The sequence below is a fragment of the Carassius carassius genome, chromosome 30 (assembly GCF_963082965.1).
Source record: "Carassius carassius chromosome 30, fCarCar2.1, whole genome shotgun sequence".
Taxonomy (NCBI): domain Eukaryota; kingdom Metazoa; phylum Chordata; class Actinopteri; order Cypriniformes; family Cyprinidae; genus Carassius; species Carassius carassius.
The window spans coordinates 25,366,763-25,384,912 of NC_081784.1; the positions used below are offsets into that span (position 1 = coordinate 25,366,763).

At 39.0% G+C, this 18,150-nt stretch overlaps 1 protein-coding gene across 1 annotated transcript in view; it reads left to right on the forward strand.

The window, feature by feature from the left end:
* Positions 1-18,150, forward strand: part of LOC132110966 (calcium uniporter protein, mitochondrial-like) — a 68,286-nt gene that overhangs the window by 30,036 nt on the left and 20,100 nt on the right. The window contains exon 2 of the mRNA XM_059518116.1: positions 1,326-1,439. Within this exon, the coding sequence (XP_059374099.1) occupies positions 1,326-1,439 (114 nt within the window). The remainder of the gene's footprint in view (positions 1-1,325; positions 1,440-18,150) is intronic.

Sequence of the window (18,150 nt, forward strand, 5' to 3'; positions counted from 1 at the left end):
AGTTCAGAATCAATCACCAAAAGAATCAGTTCGGTTCAGACGCGCTGTGAGTCAGTCGGCTTTACGCTGAATCACGCATGCGCAGTATCATCAGCTCCTCGGTTCTTTAATCGGACGCGTCCGAAAGAAACGGTTTTCGGTTCAGTGTACTGATGATCCGAAAACCGATGCAACCGGTTCTTGACTCGAGACGAGAATCGCTGTAACCGGCAGGTGCTGCAGTTCAGTATCATCAGCTGCTCTACTCGTGTTCATGTTCTGTTTACTATAAACTCAATTTGTGAATGTGTCATCATTAACTATAAATACAGTACAGATATTTCATATATCATCCCTTATTCCTATTAAACATAGAGTCTTTAGAGTCTTAATTATTCATCCAGAGTCTTAATTATTAATCCAACTTCCCTGAAAACCCATTTGGCCTATACATTATCTACAATATACAGATTAGAAACATTTATCTAAAAAAAAAAAAAAAAAAGCAAAATACAATATAGTTATTTTATCACACTTTCCGATGTTTAACAAAATACTTAAAAACTTACACACATGCGCAGTATCATCAGTTCATCGGTTCTCAAATCGGACGCGTCCGACAGAAACGATTCTCGGTTCAGTGTACTGGTGATCCAAAAACCGATGCAACTGGTTCTTGACTCGAGAACTGAACTGCTCCAGCAGTGGGCGTGTTCGTTCGTCATCTGGCTTGGCTCGGTGTTCATCTTCAGTTCGTTCTTCACAGCAGTTTAGTAAGTGTACTGTTTGAGTAAATGAATTACTCCGGGATATTGGTTTATTCTGACTCAGAGTGAGTGTCAGTCATGTTAAAAAAGTTAACATCTTAAGTAATTTGTGGATTAATGCTTATTGGAGACGTGAACCGTTTCAAACGATTCAGTTCGATTTGGTGAACTGGTTCAACTGGTTCACTAGAAAGAACCGGTTAAATTGAACGATTCGTTCACAAATCGGACATCACTAATTTATAAATCGAGAGAACTAAATAGTAAATCGTGCACACAATTTAGCTTTTTTTTTTTTTGCATGCCATGAGCGGGGCTCCGTACAAGTCACATTTGTGGGCTGGTTATTCACTGCTTCTGGACCTGAAACTTGAACTTGCAACCTTCTGTTTACAAGTCAGACTCTCTAACCATTAGACCACAACTATAGATGAGCGTTTATACATTGTTTCAAATCAACATGCCACTACCAACCTACTCAAATTTCCACTTAGAGGGAACATTATTTTAATATCATTGTTTGTCCTTGAATGTCACATTTTCAGAGACAGATATTCTATTTGTCCTCCTTTCCCACAGGAGGCCCTGTCCATTTCCCTTGGAAGTCGCCAGACTGTCAGGAGAGCACACGGTCTGAGAACAGGAGCCAGGTCTGCTCTCTTCTGTCACTCCAGTGCCGCTAAAACAGCCCAGGTGGGTCCTGCACACAGTATGATTTATACACCGCCAGATTCACTCAGCAAAACTCTGCTTGAGAAGTGTCTAGAAGCCCTATCCCAAATGCTGAACCAAAGTCCAACAGTCCCTCTCAGACTCTACATTTGTGATGTAATGTCACATACATTGTGAGGTAAATTTTCCTCAGAGAGTGATGACATCTGTTACTTGCTCCAGCTGATTTACTTACTCCAGTCCAATAAGTAGCATTTAAAACCAAGGTTTTGTATTTTGGTGAAAAAGGTGTTTTTTGTTTCAAAATACTGTCTGTCCACACAAGCCTTTTTCAGAAGTTTCTCATCCACAACGAATTGTCAGAAAGAAGTGTAAAATTTGCCTTACTGTGCATGCATAAAATTTCATAAGAGCTTGCTGAGATGATGCAGACAGGACACACGCAAAAAAAAAAAAAAAAGAATAATGCTCTGAGTTAATAATTTTATTTTTTTAAGCAATTGCGAGGCACCCGGGCACACAAACAGCTTGTAAAACACTCCCTGCTAATGGAAAACAATTAAAAAAGGAGCCTCTTACTGCAAAAGGAACATGTTCTGTCTGATTGGGGCCTAACTGTAAATTTTGGGTCTGATTTTATATATATATATATAATCCATCAGTGCATTTAGACCATAGAAAAACAATGGTCTTCAATCAAAATATAAACCCCAAAATGTACTTTTTTTTCAAGCATATAGTCAGCCTTTCAAAGTTATGCTCCATTTGATAGCATGTGTAAATACTCAGGCATTCAACACACAAGCACATTTTAACGTTTTACTGGACATCCTTGTTCAAGGTCTGTGCTATTCCTTTCCAAAAGTTATGAGTGATTAAAACAAATAAATAATTGAATCTCTTAATCCCTTTACTCCAGTGGTTGTTAACGTGGGCGTCTTTTGTTGCGGTCTCCACTAGTTTGTTGTTGTTGTTCTGTATCCTCTATTAATTAAGTTTTATCACCTTGTGGACAAACTGATTAATGCAAAAGGTGCATATACTGTGAGTGAGTGCGTGAGTGAAGTAAAGTGACATGTGGCCAAGTATGGTGACCATACTCGGAATATGTGCTCTGCATTTAACCCATCCAAGTGCGCACACACACATACACACACACCATGAACACACACCCGGAGCAGAGCAGCCATTTCACTTTCCTCATTGTAAGATATCACCAGGCTCTTTCTTTTCACAATCCTGTCAATTCCCAATCAACTCCATTTTAACATTTGTAAAATTGGTTGCCCGTTCACATCTCATGTTGACTTGAGCTGTAATTTTCATTTTAAGATGATCCCTAATGAATAATGATTCAGGAGCATTTAATTTTGCCGTATGTTATTTAGTTCTTGAAAAGCAATCCCAGCATAATCAAACTGATGTCTCTTATTGTAACATTTTTTATCATGATAATTTCATCCTAGTTTCTACTCATTGTCAGGAGATCAATTCAGCTAAATCTGCCTGGAGAAACATTAGTATTGGCTTTTTCAGCAACACTAGTTTTGTTTGCAAAGCAGTGAGGCGTACGCATGATATTAAAACATCCCTGTAAGGTAAACTGTTCACGTATTTTAAATAGGGATGTGCATCTTCTTCCTTCCAGTGCCTATATCATGAAAAATGTATGATCGGATCATTTGTCGTGTGAGTGCTTGCTGCCCTTCTTGATGGTACATTAGTATGATTCTGTGTGAGTGTGTATGCGTTTTTTTGATTACCGAGATGGAAAAGAACAATAAAATTGGTATGACCTTTAGAGAAGTCCTGTTTTCAAAGTGTTGAGTGTGTTATGGAGGTGTTTTCTTTCCTACCCAAGGGATTTGATGAAGGAATATATTATAGTGCATTATCAACCTTTACGATAGTAGAGAGAGAGAACTCTCTTACCTTTCACCTTTTTCACACAGACTTTGTCCTTACTGCTGCAGCATGTATGTTTTTATAAAAAGGAAAGTACATATATGTATGAACAAAATAAAAAAAATTGAATCATCTGTTGCTCATTGGGTATCGCTGTAGCTTCTGTTGCTTTAAGACAAAAAACTGATTAACATAGAAAAGAGACCCTTTATCGTGCATCACGTCTGGACACAATGTAAGTAATTGAGATTTTATTTTAGTGATTGAGGTTTGATTAGATGGTAAAAGAGATGTAACGTTAAGCTATAACGTGATTGGTTATTATTAAGTTTCCCTGCCCACATGCCTACTTTAGTAGAAAGGTTAAAACCAATTGAATGGTTTCAGATTAAACAATGGTGTGAGATTGGGGCAGGAATCCACACTCTTAAAAATACTGATTTTAACAAAGGGGGATTTTGTAGAAATGGAATAGTGGGAGCATTTTGGGTCCACCTTTCCTTTAAAATAACTTCTTTTTTTGTTTTCTTGTTTAAGGAATAGGTTAGTGATCTGAATAAACTTTTTTCCCGTTATATTGAACCTTTTATGCAATGAAAAGGATACATGGATGTTAAAGGCTCTTTATTTTTAAGAGTGTAATGGCACAATAGCAGATTGAGGAAACCTCTTTGACAACAGTCATTATTTTTGCATATTGTTTTGCTCAGAAATTGCACACTGCACTCAACTAGCGTTAACTTGCTCCATATATTTTTCTTTAAATTGTTGTTCTGACAATAGTCAACCTGAAAGAATAAACGACCAGTAGAGGTACTACCACAGAAGCGCTTTAGTGCCCCTTGCTGCAACACAGTGTAAGTATGCAACATTTTTGCTCTCGGATGTTTTAGGACAGCGATGCGTGAAATAGAGTTTGCATGTCTAGAGGGTCTGCATTTATACTTCAGTAGATGATAGACTCGGGGGACAGCTGTCATGGATTTAAGTGCCCGTTCTGTAATATTATGCTAAAAAACTTTAATCAGCTTGTACAAATGTATAAACTTGGTTAAGTTTATTAAGCGATATTAAAAGATTAGGCAATATTTTGACAAACCTCAGCTACACTGTGTAACCTAATTAATAAATTTCTTCAAGGCGGCATGTCTCTCTCAGTGTCTGTCTCTCTTGCGCTCTCTCTCTCTCTCTCTCTCTCTCTCTCTCTCTCTCTGCATTGCTGTATTGAGAGTCAGGCATTGCATCGATTGCTCTGAACTGCAGCTCTCTTCCTGCACTGACAGGGACGGAGAGCTGTGCTCAGCATTATTCTCATATACATACATACATGCATGCACACACAGATCGGGAATTACCCCCAACAAACAGCATGCCACTTTGAGAGAGATGCCGGATTGGCTAAACGACACAGCCAGGAAAGATGGAGCAATAACTGGTGGGCTGCGTTAGGAGGCCAACCTTAATGGCACTGATCATTCAGAGCCTTAGCAACTGTTTCTGTCTGCCATTTTCTTGATCTTACTTTGATCTAATGAGTATTAATGGAAGCTCTGTGCGTTTGTATTGTTTTAACCAAAATTACAGAAATTATGCACAAAAAATGCTTGGTTAAAAACAACCTAATTTGGGTACTTTTGCCAACTCAGTAATGGGTCAAAAAGGGCCGAACCTAGCAGGTAGCCTATGGGTGAAATGTTTGAACATGGTATGCATGTTCATTTAAAAATGAACCCAAAATGGTTTGCAAATTAAAATAACTAACACATGCAGAACAACAACGGTGAAAAAAACAACAACAAACAAACAAAAACAAAAACAAATGTTACAAATGTTACAAGTTACAAATGAACAAACTGTTCACTGTATTTCAGCATTTTATACAAGGTTCAGAGTTCATTTAGTGATCTAGAAATTGTAAGTACTGGGTCTTCATTTTATATCATAACTTTCTTTTGTTTTACATTTTCAAAGCATTTGCTTTATGTGTTTGTGTGATTTAGTACACAACTTTTTTAGACACTGGTATATGGAATCTAGCATACTATTATCTAATATAATACATTTGTAACATAATTTACACTTTTGACCTATTTATGTAATCACAATAATTATTAACAAAATAAATGGTTATTATTATAATTATTAATAATACTATTACCATTGTAATAATTTATTGTTGTGGTATTTTTTTTTTTTGCCAAAAGGCAGAAATAAAGCTATAATTAAAAGCTGATTCTTCAGAATGGCTATTTAACATCAAAACAGAAGATAATCTGTAGAAATAATTCCAGTCAAAAAATAAATAAATAAATAATAAGTCCTTCCTAAGAGTTTTGAAATCTAGACAACAATTTTAGTTCCATTTGGACTTTTGATTGAACTGCTGTCCATTTATTTCGCTCTGATTCAAGGCATTCACACATTCCAGCTGCTTTTTGCACTTTTGTGTCTTGGCGAGCATTAGTCTCAGCCTCAGATTGTTGGCTGAACATCTGATGCATATGGCACACAAAATTGGAAATGCTTCAGGAAGTCGTCATCGGATTGGTTGAATTATACAGTATTTCCGGGAGATGTTTGCTGCATTCTTTAGTGTTGGGAAACAATGATGGCGTGACGCCAAACCCCCTCACAAACGAAGAAGCCGTCATATTAATGACTGAAAATGAGCATTTACCTGGATCAACTAAATTATGGATTTTCAAAAGTATGTTGAATATGTGAAGTTTGCAGCATAGGCTCTTTAAAATACATTCAAGGGTTTTTACACACCGGTCTGTTATTGTGGGGACATTTCCACACCTATAAACATAACATGGCACATGGTTTACCTGTCTGGCATTTGGCCTCTTGGGTGGCCTCATGGCATTCAAAGTGGCTAGGGTTCCCAGACCTTCTGCTGTCACTCTGGAAGTCTGGCTATGAGAGACTATGGGAGCAATATCAGAAATATGCAGCCACACACACATGGAGCTTAGAGAGGCCACTGCTCTCTTTAGTCCATTCTGCAATGGCCTGGTGGTCTTCCACAGCTCTCTCCATGGCAAGAGCTTGTTTTCCACAATCGAATGTTATCATTCTTATTCTTGCAGGCAGACACTCTGTCACTCTGCCTAGAGAATAGCAATCTTTGCTCGGACTGAGTTCGGCTCACAGTCGCTCTTCATGAGTGTACTGTATGCCATGAGTCCAGAGAGTCATCCTATCAAAAACATATTTTAATAAAATCCTCAATGTGCCATCTCTGATAGACTCGCTCGCAGTGTCACGGAGTCGTTTGCTATTATCTATGTCCTCCAGATTCAGACGGTACTAATCTATAATCAGACCAATTCATATTTTACAAAGACACTTGTCTTGATTTTAACCCCAGACTTGTTTCAAACAACTTTCAGGATCAAATTATCTGATGTAATTTTGGTGTCCTTTAAGTCATCTAATCCTGTTCGGATCGAAATTGTGGTATATTGCTTTTTCACAATGCTTCTCATTTATTCTGACCTTCAGCAAACGGTGCTCCTTAGTTATGGATTCAGACCCTTTGCCAACTTTGTGGGTAAAATAACAATCCCAGTCGGTTGTTTAACATACTCTTAACATTCCATTCTTTGTTTCTTATTTTAAAACCCTGACAATTTACAAAGATTTATCCTTTAAACAAGAAAAAGGCAATCAGGTTGGAAATGGTAAAGAACTGAAATAAAAGTTTGGTTGAAACTGAAAATTCTGCATTCACTGGGCTAAATTTCATAATGCTAATTTTAAATGAGATTTTCTATGAATTAGTAATTCCATATATAACATATATTTTACTATTTTTATTTTACTATATATTCTTTAATTTTTTGTAACTTTATGATAAAATAAACTCTTCTTGTTATGGAGTTGTCAGCCGTCACTTGACGTTCTATGGAGCCCAGAAGTTTAACTTGCTGCACTTTAGGGTGAACTTTCATTTTAGAAACACTGCTATGGTGGAAGAGACTTTTTTTTACCCTCTCAGCACTACCAACTAACCTCTCTTGTCTTAAAGAACAGCATTCTGTAGAACTGAGAAAATCAAGTTACTACAGTAGAGCGAAATGAGAACGGAGACAATCCAATTCCTTGTGGTATTTTCTGCATCTGCTTCAATTAGATTAGTCTGAGACATGTCACATGGAGAATGGGTTGTTAAAGGTGCCCTGGATTCCTCTGAGACAGTTTTGCTTAAATAACGTGTGATACGCTAGAGGAGGAGGTTTGGAGTGTGGGAGTGTGTGAAGAGATGCATCACATCCTTTCTGTCACCGTATTATTCTGTACAGTAGGATCGGGCATCAAGAGCTTGTTCCAAGTGATTTTATGGCATTTCAGTTCTGTCAGTGTTTTCTTGAACCATATGTGTTATTGGTTTTGCATGCTGGAACACTGCTAGCAGTCTTAAAGTCAGGGGATTTAGAATTTTTTATTTATTTATTTATTTATTTTTGGTGAATGATGCACAGCCAGTGTAGTACAATTCCAGAGCAAAGGACACTCATGAATCTGTTCTTTTTAATAAATTGGTCAATGAATCAATGAAATCAATCTCCTACTCCTGGTCCACAGCTCACTCACTGACTGGTGCAATTAGTAATTGTTACATCTTAAAAGATATATTAATTAAATGAATGAATTACAATGAATGAATTACAGCTTATTGCTTTTGGCCATATCCATACAACTTGATAGGAAAAAAAAAATCACTTTATTTAAAAAAATAACGGTTCTTTATCGTCATTTATGGTTCTGTGAAGAACCTTTAGCATTATTTCCAATGCACAAAAGGTTCTTTATAGTGGAACAAAGTTCTTTAGATTGTTAACTTCAAACTAAGAAAAAGCTTCACTGAAAGGTTTGTTGGCAAACCCAAAATGATTCTTCTATGGCATCACTGCAGAAACACACTTTGGGAAAAGAGTGTTTCTTAATGCATTTTATTGATTGTATTGTGAACGATTCATCCCATGCATGTTTTTTGTGTGTGTTTTGATGGTCCATTTTACTTAAATATGCATCACAATGCAGGAGAAATATCCGTTGCTGCGTTTCAGCATGTCTTTATATCAGTATATTTACGGTCTATTTTGTGTAAATAAAATAACATTTCAACATATTTTTTACACATTATTATTATTATTATTATTGTAATATATTTATAAATTGGTAGAGTTGTAAATTGAACTTGGATCAAGTAAATAGTTATGATTTCCTTATTTTATATCCAAATAATGGAACAATTCAACATAGCAAATTTTTTTAGCTTGTTCTCAATAGACATTACAAATCAGCAGCAGCTGGCAAACCTTCCTTGCACACTGTTGCCAAGAAGAACACCTGGTTATTGACTTATTTTTTAATGCAGATTGCCTCTTTGTTGTGTATAATGTACTATAATAAGATATTGTCTCACTACAGTTGCTGAAATCAAAATATGATTATAGTGCTGTTCCTCAGGGATCAGCCCATGATGCAACGTAACGGCAACAACGTAAGCTGAAGTGTCAATCCCAGACAGTGTGTGGTTGTGTGTGTAGGGTATTATGTTTTGTGTGTTAAGTGTGTATTCCAGCTGCCAGACCTCCCTGAGCCTAGAGCCATGATCCCCTTTAACAAGTCTGGAGCTCATTTCTGATTGCCGGCAGACTTTCTTTGCTTGGGCTTATGGGGTACAATTCATATTATTCCATTGTAACAAAACGTTCTAACCTGGAGTGATGTTAGAAAACTACAAGAGTTAATCAGATGCCTTCAGACTTTTATTTGAAGATGTACATGTGACAGTTTCATGTACAGTACTGTACAAAAGTCTTGGGCCACTAGTATTTTCACCAACAAAAAATGGTTTTAAGTCAGTTATTTCTATCTTTTACTGTAGAGTGTTGGTAGTAAATAACAGTTTAGATTTTTGAACATAATTTTTGCCGTTAAATGTAAAAATCCAGAGAGATTTTTGTTTGCACGAGGAGTCTGACAACAGCCAGTGCTCCACACAGAGATCTGATCTGATCATCATCAGTCTGTCTGGAATAACATGAAGAAACAGAACAAACTGAGACAAACTAAATCCAGAAGAAATGTGGCAATGTCTCATAAATACTTTAAGAAATCTGCAAAGCTGCAGTACTGTGCAAAGTTTTAGGCACTTGTGTAAAAATGCTGTAAAGTGAGGATGCTGTCAAAAATAATGCCAATAATAGATTTTATTAACAAACTTCTATTAACTTCTCTTAACTTAATAATAATAAAAAAAAAGCTTTTGTCCTAGGTGCACTTGCGCATTGTTTTTCAGGTAGCTTTGCAAGTAGGTTTCTTGAAGCGTTTTGGAGACATTGCCACATTTCTTCTGGATTTAGTTTGTCTCAGTTTGTTCTGTTTCTTCATGTTATTCCAGACAGACTGGATGATGATCAGATCAGATCTCTGTGTGGAGCACTGGCTGTTATCAGACTCCTCGTGCAAACAAAAATCTCGCTGGATTATTACAATTAATGGCAAAATAATGTTTGGAAATCTAAACTTAACTGACTTAAAACCATTTTTTGTTGGTGAAGATACTATTGACCGAAGACTTTTGCACAGTACGGTATATTTTTTTAATTAACTATTTCTGAAATGATTTCACAACAGGCTGATGATTGTAGTGATGATTGTTGTGGATACAATAAGAATAGTTTTTTTAAAGCACACTGAGCAACCCCCTAAATATGACTGAAGATTTATCAATGGCACTGTTAGAATCAGAATGAGAATCACTGATGTGTTTGTTGATGTTAAAATACTTGATACCAGTTTAATGTGAGAGAGAACTATAATTTCATTCAGCAGTTTTACTCTGGTGTCAGAAAGTTTGATTATTTTATTCTTTGAGATGGAAAAACACTCTCTAAATGGTAAATAGATGCTTTCTTGGAGAGTTAAGGTGTTTCTGTTGTAAAGGCAGTGTATCTTAGTCTGTCTGTGATACTAAAGTTGCCTGGAGATTTTCTTACTCTCTGTGGAATACTGGAAGATGATGTTTTGGGCCCCATGAGATCTGAAAACCTGTCAGAGCCCACGTGTCGATGGCGCACGTACGCGCACACACATGCGTTCTACAGCACACAAACACTAACATTAGATGTAACTGACCTTGCTGGTGTTGATATTGAAAACTGATATCATGTTGTGATGGACATCAGATGGGTAAAATTAGCTGAAAACCAGCATCATTACCAACAATCTCTGTAGGAAAGAAGCTAATGAAGTGGAACCATCTCAATGTTAAGCCCTATTTAGACAGAACAAATTTTCTGTGAGAAGGTCAGGTAAATTTGTGTGATTTGGACCCCATCTGAACACGTCTTTGCTTTCCCTTTCTTTCTATAATTTAAGGAGCAATTGATCTATTTTTTTTTCCTGGCTTTTAGCTCCTCTGAGAAATATAATGTCTGTGAAGTATTATTTTTCACTTTTATTATTTTTCCACATTTATTTAACTAATAATGAATAATTAACCATAACTAAAGTTAATTACTCGTTAAGCTATCTGGTGCTAGCCAGGTAATACCAAACTCTGCTACTTCGCTTTGCTTCGTAGACAGAGTCTGTAAGGGGACAATTGACAAGCGGTTACTTTCTCATGGGGGGGGCGCTTGTCTGAAGTTTAAAATCATTGGTGTACCCGTAAGTCAATCACATAACGTTTGGTTATGACGTGTGTTATGAGCCGGCTCAGCCGCCTCTGCTCGAAATTTTGCTGTAAACACAGGTATGCTGCGAATACAAAACCATAGAGCAAGTTTTGCTGCCTCCTTAACCTGACCCTGCATGATAGCAACCAAGGGAGACACAGTCAAAATTATCGCCTTGCCGGACTTTGGCCTCCCCAGTTTCTCATTGACGATCGGTAACAGTTGATAAATTAAACTTTTCCCAAAACCTGTCGGGAGTATGGCCACAACATCACTTCCATTCAAAATGTGAAACAAACACTCTTCTTGTTCGGGCTTCAGTTGGCAAATGCCGGGAATATTCTCCACAACAGAGTGAGTAGCATCCCATGTATCCATGTCCGCCATCGTTTTCGATTTTCCTAACCTAAACTACGATCTTAAATTCGTCACTTAGCATCTACATCACGGCGCTCAGCCCGCCCTCTGTTCGTTGATTGGCCGGCTGGTTTGGAGCCGGAGGAAAACTGGGAGATGGTTTGCTATCTCAGACTAAGTACAGAAGCGAACTGAAATTTAGCGGAAGTACGAAGTCTGATGTAGTAGGCTAATCTGGTGCACTTTCACTATAGATTTATAGTTATTAAGGTAGATGTTAAGTTTAGGTATTGGGTAGGAATAGGGATGTAGAATATGGTAGAATATGGTTATGCAGAATAAAGCATTAATATTTAAGTATTAGTATTAATATATTAAGTATTAATAAACAGCCAATATGTTAATAATTGGTATGCTAATACGCAACAGTTAATCATGAGAATTGGTCCCTATACTAAAGTGTAACCAAGTTTACTGTATAATGCGGAATGTCATGGAATTTGCCCAATTTTGAATAAATGCATCAGAAGTAGGTCAGTACACTTCAAGCAAATGTAGGGCTGCAACTAACGATTATTTTGATAATCGATTAATCTGTCGATTATTTTTACGATTAATCGGTTCATGTACTTATATTTTAGTTTTTTCCATTTTTCCCCAAGTAAATTATTAATAAATGGTCTTTATCCTTCAGCATAGATTTTTAAGAGATTTTAACCATTTTGTCATATCCTCATCAAAAATATACCTGGAGTTGTTTTATTGTGTTAGTAATCCTTTGTCGAACTCTTCTGGAATCAAAACACTGACCCATACTCTAGCAAATTTCACAAGGAGATTTAAAATAATGTTTTCACCATGGCAGTCCTTAGAGCTACTAAAGTAGTTTAACATCCCGAACAAAGCTTATTAAGGAATCTTTCAGAACATATTTTCACGAAGAATAAGGATAAAACAGAATAAAATTGCAGTGCATTGTATTTTTTATTTACTGGGAAACAGCTTTATAGCTTTTGCTGTGAAATTGTAAACAATCCTTCGAAAAAAGTGCCAATGGCATGAAACCTGAATGGAACTCACAATTGAAAGTAAAATCCATCAGAAGGTTGTCCAGAAAAAAAAATTGGACACACACAAAAAAACCTGCTGTGTGAAAAAGAGCAGTGAATACTTAGGAAAAAAAGTGCATTTCAAATATCTTTAAACATTTACCTCTCTCATTCAGTCATAATTAGGCTGCACGACTGAATTTTGAACTGGTAAACGACAAACTGATCACAGAACATGTTTGTAAAGCTTTAAATGTTAACTGTTAAAAAGCAATGTTATCAGCTTTTACGACTAAACATTTGCAAACAACATTGTACTGGAGAATCTGCACAAAGGAAAGTCTTAGGGGCCGTTCACAAATCGCGCCTAAAAACGCGTGGAAAACGCTAGGCGCACAACTTTCTCCTTCTTTCCAAAGCGCTCGGGCAGAAGCGCCCCTGAGGCGTCTGCCTTTGCTAAGCAACCATGACGTGCTCTCTCCTTGAAGACGCGGAAATTTCAGCAAAGGATAAATGGATTTGCAGCTCAAAAAACCGCTTGCAGTAGCTCTGCTACTAAATTTATTTCAAAATGGAAATCCATATACAACTATGATCAGCTGTTCCTTTCATCTTGACTGAGCTTTTAACGTTAAGGGAAAGGATGAAGCTGATTGGTTAGTTCTTGTCACATGACCCGCGGTGCGCTTGCTGCATTCTGAAAAGTTGAAATGTTTTTAACTCGATGCGGTGCGGTGTTGGAAATAGCGAACTTGAGCGCGCAAAAGACGCGATATGTGAACGTCCCCTTAAAAAGTTAAGTAGTGCAGAGTTTACAGGTTACTCTTCTTTTTTGAAGGCTCAAAGTAAAGTACTCCCACATCACGCTGAATGCTGCAGAGACGCTGTTCGGGAAGCACGTGACATAAAACAAGGCCAGCTATTGGCTATTCGCTACTTCTCCTGATGTACTGGCTGAGGAAAACCTCCGGTGGCTCATTACTGCCACACTTTGGTCACCGCAGATTTGAAATATGCACGAAATGAGCCGCTTACGGCAAATAAAAGTTATTTAGCAACGAATCGATGACTAAATTAGTTGACAACTATTTTAATAATCGATTTTAATCGATTAAATCGATTCGTTGTTTCAGCTCTAAGCAAATGGCAATATTGACCAGAGTCTTTGAATATAAAACCAAATGCAACCAAATGAAAATTATTTCCATCGCAAAACTGTATTACAAAGTCTTGATTTTGTTTTGGGTGTGTACTATAACAGGCTCTCATACTAGGTTGTTCGAAAAAACAAATTCTTCTCATATTTTACATTATTACAACACCTCTCTCCCCGGTCTGGCATGAACAGCTTGAATAGTTCTCTTACGAGAGTTCTCTCGTACTGCGTCTTAGCTAAGACGCTACGGGAAAAGTCTCTTTTCAAAAAATACTGAAGCAAAAAATTATCCTTAATTTTGAATTTTTGTAAAGCGCATTTGCAGCAGTACACAGCCTAAGGCGAGACGGTTGCTCGCTCATTGGCTGCTTCTGCAGCAAGTGCACAGCCTATCGAGCACAGGCTGATGCAATATCAGACCAATTAGGACGCTTCGCGCCCATCACGCCACTTCCGGCCGAAACGGGTGTGGCCCAACCCTATAAAAGGAGCTCGAAAAGGCTGACTCACCTGATTTTTCATCTCTTCAGCGAAGCTCACGCATCGCTGGATCACGGAGGAAGCAAGCGCCGTCTGAGAGGCATATCAGCGGGAAGAGCCATTCGGAAGGCTGTGGGACGGGTTATGGCTTCCGCTACGGTGGCTGAGAGGCATTTGTGGCTGACGCTCTCTGACATCAAGGAGTCTGAGCGCGCTGCGTTCCTCAACGCGCCGCTGACTCCTGCTGGCCTCTTCGGATCATCTGTCAGTGAGTTTGTGGAGAGATTCGTCGAGGACCAGAAAGCATCGCAGGCGTTCAAGCACTTCTTGCCGAAGCGCTCCGGTCCTGCAGCTGGCCGCGATAGACCGGCCCCACAGCCCCATCCACGCTCAAAGTCTATGTGGCGGCCATCGCAGCGTTTTCTGAAACGGCGCTGGGTCAGTCAATAGGAAGGAACGATTTGGTCATCCGCTTCCTTAGAGGAGCTAAGAGGCTGAATCCTCCCAGACCTCCGTCAGTCCCTGTATGGGACCTCGCGACGGTTTTGGAGGCCATGAAGGGTTCCCCCTTTGAGCCTATCCAATCGATTATCCTCCAGCATCTGTCGTTCAAGACGGTATTCTTGTTGGCTCTCGCTTCAGTGAAGCGTGTGGGTAACCTGCACGCGCTCTCGGTGAGCCAGTCGTGCTTGGAGTTTGGGCCTAATGACTCTAGGGTCATACTCAAACCTAGGCACGGTTATGTGCCAAAGTCCCTCAACACGCCGTTTCGGGCCCAGGTTATTGCCCTGTCTGCCCTGTCGGTGTCAGGAGAGGATGGAGACTCGAGTCTTCTTTGCCCTGTTAGGGTTTTAAGAGCTTATGTGTCTTGCTCTGCTGTTTTTCGACAGACTGAGCAGCTGTTTGTCTGGTTCGGTGGACGTTCCAAGGGAATGGCTGTTTCGAGACAGACTCTATCCAGATGGATAGTCGACGCCATAGCGTTAGCTTACGCTTCCAAGTGCCTTCAGTGCCCGCTGGGCGTCAGAGCACACTCCACAAGAGGCGTCGCCTCGTCGTGGGCGTGGTCTACTGGGGTTTCCTTGCAGGATATTTGTATGGCGGCAGGTTGGGCATCGCCGTCTACATTTATCAGGTTTTATAACCTGGAGGTTCCCGCCTTGCAAGCAAGGCTGCTGTCGGTGTAGCCGAATCAGGGCCCTGATGGGAATTCTGAGTTTGTGAGCGTTATGCGCTACCGACTGTTATATGAGCAGTATTGTGTAAGACCCGGATTGCCACATTGGTCAGGCCTTGCCTCGACTGTGTGATGGTTGTATTGCCGCATCTACGGGTGCCGCTAGATATGGTACGGAAGGTTTTTCCCCCTCTCCTGTCCTGGGCTCTCTGTGAGTCCCTCGGGTGACTATGCACTGTAAATCCTGGGCGTTGCTTCAGGTTTATTGGTGTGTGATCCCTGTGCGCACAGCATTTTACATGGGGTTCCCGTAGCGTCTTAGCTAAGACGCAGTACGAGAGAACTCTCGTAAGAGAATGTACTCTGTTACTTACGTAACCTCGGTTCTCTCTAGAAGAGGGAACGAGTACTGCGTTCTCTGCCGTGCGTACGATTCACTCTGGTTCGCTTCGGCGATGAAATAAATCAGGTGAGTCAGCCTTTTCGAGCTCCTTTTATAGGGTTGGGCCACACCCGTTTCGGCGGGAAGTGGCGTGATGGGCGTGAAGCGTCCTAATTGGTCTGATATTGCATCAGCCTGTGCTCGATAGGCTGTGCACTTGCTGCAGAAGCAGCCAATGAGCGAGCGAGCCGTCTCGCCTATGGCTGTGTACTGCTGCAAATGCGCTTTACAAAAATTCAAAATTAAGGATAATTGTTTGCTTCAGGTTTTCTTGAAAAGAGACTTTTCCCGTAGCATCTTAGCTAAGACGCAGTACTCGTTCCCTCTTCTTGAGAGAACCGAGGCTACGTAAGTAACAGAGTACGTTCCTGTATCAAATGAAGGCCCACCTTCTGAAATACGAAATGTGCTGTGATTGGTTAGCTGGGCCAGTGTGTATTGTGATTGGCTCCAGTCAGTACCTGTTCAGGAAATGTCATGCCCCTTACCATAGCCACCTGCAAGCTTCAGTTTAAATATTGCGCCAAAATCAAATCAATTTGAGAGTGATTTAAACCCAGATGATTGTAACCACTCTAAGCTTGTCTACCTTGGGAAAGCTAGCATGTCTCTGACATCGTGATAACACTCCCTGCCTTCTCTAGTGCAGCTCAACCAGGTCTCGTCCCATTCGTCGATCTTTGTGATATCACAAATCCCGAAAAATATGCGTTGTAGTCCAAACAAGTCATTCTTTGTAGTTTTTGAAAAGTGATTTGTTAAAATATCTCCTTTCGAAGTGGACTTTGAGCTTTGTAACTTTGCAGATCTTTTTTTTTATGCTCAAACAGCAACATTACATAGTAACTAAAGTTGAAAAAGTGAAAGCATATTAGGACCCCTTTAATGTCCGAATTTTCTAAAGAGGAAGACTTTGTTGAATTGAGCCTTTCTCTTAGGTCATGGCTCAAATCTTTATCTGATCTACTGGGAAGTGTGTGTGCTGGAGAGGAATTGCATCATTAATAGTCATGTCATGATTTTAATGGCACCACACTTTAGCAATGTTACAGTGCAAAGCAATTTTTTTTTGTCTGTATATTTAGTAAAAAAAAATTAGATAGATAACTATGAATCCTGTCAATGCAGAGTAAATCCATTTGCACCCATTCAGCCGTACACAATCTCTGCAGTGAAGCTGAAGGGCTGGACTGATATTGATTCAGTCTCTTGTCTCTTAGGAAAATGAATGGGTCATGACTTTTTAATCTTTGATCCTAGTTTCATTGAGCTTGCAAAAAACAATATTTGTCATAAAGACCTATCACTGATTGCTCTTAGACAATTGTTTCTGTAAACCCATGTGACCGTGTATGTTCGTTGATTCGCTTCAGTGAATCATTTGTTTTTAATTGTTTCCATCTCTCCTAGGAGTTTGTTTAGTTTCTATGTGAATGTTAATTGGAAAACTCTAAAGATATCTATAAGTACTGTATTTTTTCCATTGTTTTGACAAGGGTGAATAATTGCCCTAAAGGCTTTTAGGATTCAATATTCAAAAAATAAATTACCAGCTTTCACAAACACAATGTCTTCTATGGTTTAAGTGATGCAGCAACAGCTTGTGAAATCTAATTTGTTTTTAATTAAAGAGATGGTTCACCCAAAAATCATTTTCTCATCCTCATGTGGTTCCAAACCTGTACAGCTCTGCAGAGGACAAAAGAAGATAGTTGAGGTAATTTACCAGGTGTCCATTGTAGTGAACATCTGCAAGATCACAGTCGCTGATCACAGTCCTTCTTTCTATAGATCTAAGAGTGAATGACCACTGAACTCGGACTGACCCAACTGGCTAAAGCCACAAGGGAAGCTCACATCTTCACATACATTCACACAAAATGGACACAATACGCATTAAATCTTCTTCATATCCATTTACAGAGTTATATATACTTAATGATTGCTGTTTGACACAACAATAGCTGTATTTCCATCCAAAGCTGAGAATTGAACTTAAGCACAAATTTTCAGGATCGCACAAAACATTTGCGAACAAGAACCATTTTCATCCAACGAGTCAAAGAGAACAAAATGCTTTTGGAGTAAATGCTGCTGTTTGAGAACACAATCGTTTAACAGTTATGGGAGGCAATTATACAGAAATACTTTGATGACAGACTTTGCTTGGACATATCCGAATGACCATATAACAACATTTCAGATGATCGGTCCGCTGATTAGTGAGGATTTACCGTCCCATAGCGCAATCACATGACTTTTTTGATGCGCTTGGAGGAATTTTTTTGCAAAATGCATTTCCATCACCCATTATTCAAATGAACCCTTCTTCGCAAAAGTCAAAAACCACCTCAAGTGAGCGTAAAAACATTTTTGCGAATTAAGGCATTTTTATTTGAAATTCAGCATTTCCATCACTCGATTCTGATGCGATACTTCAAAATGTGCATTAAAACAGTGATTGAAACCCAG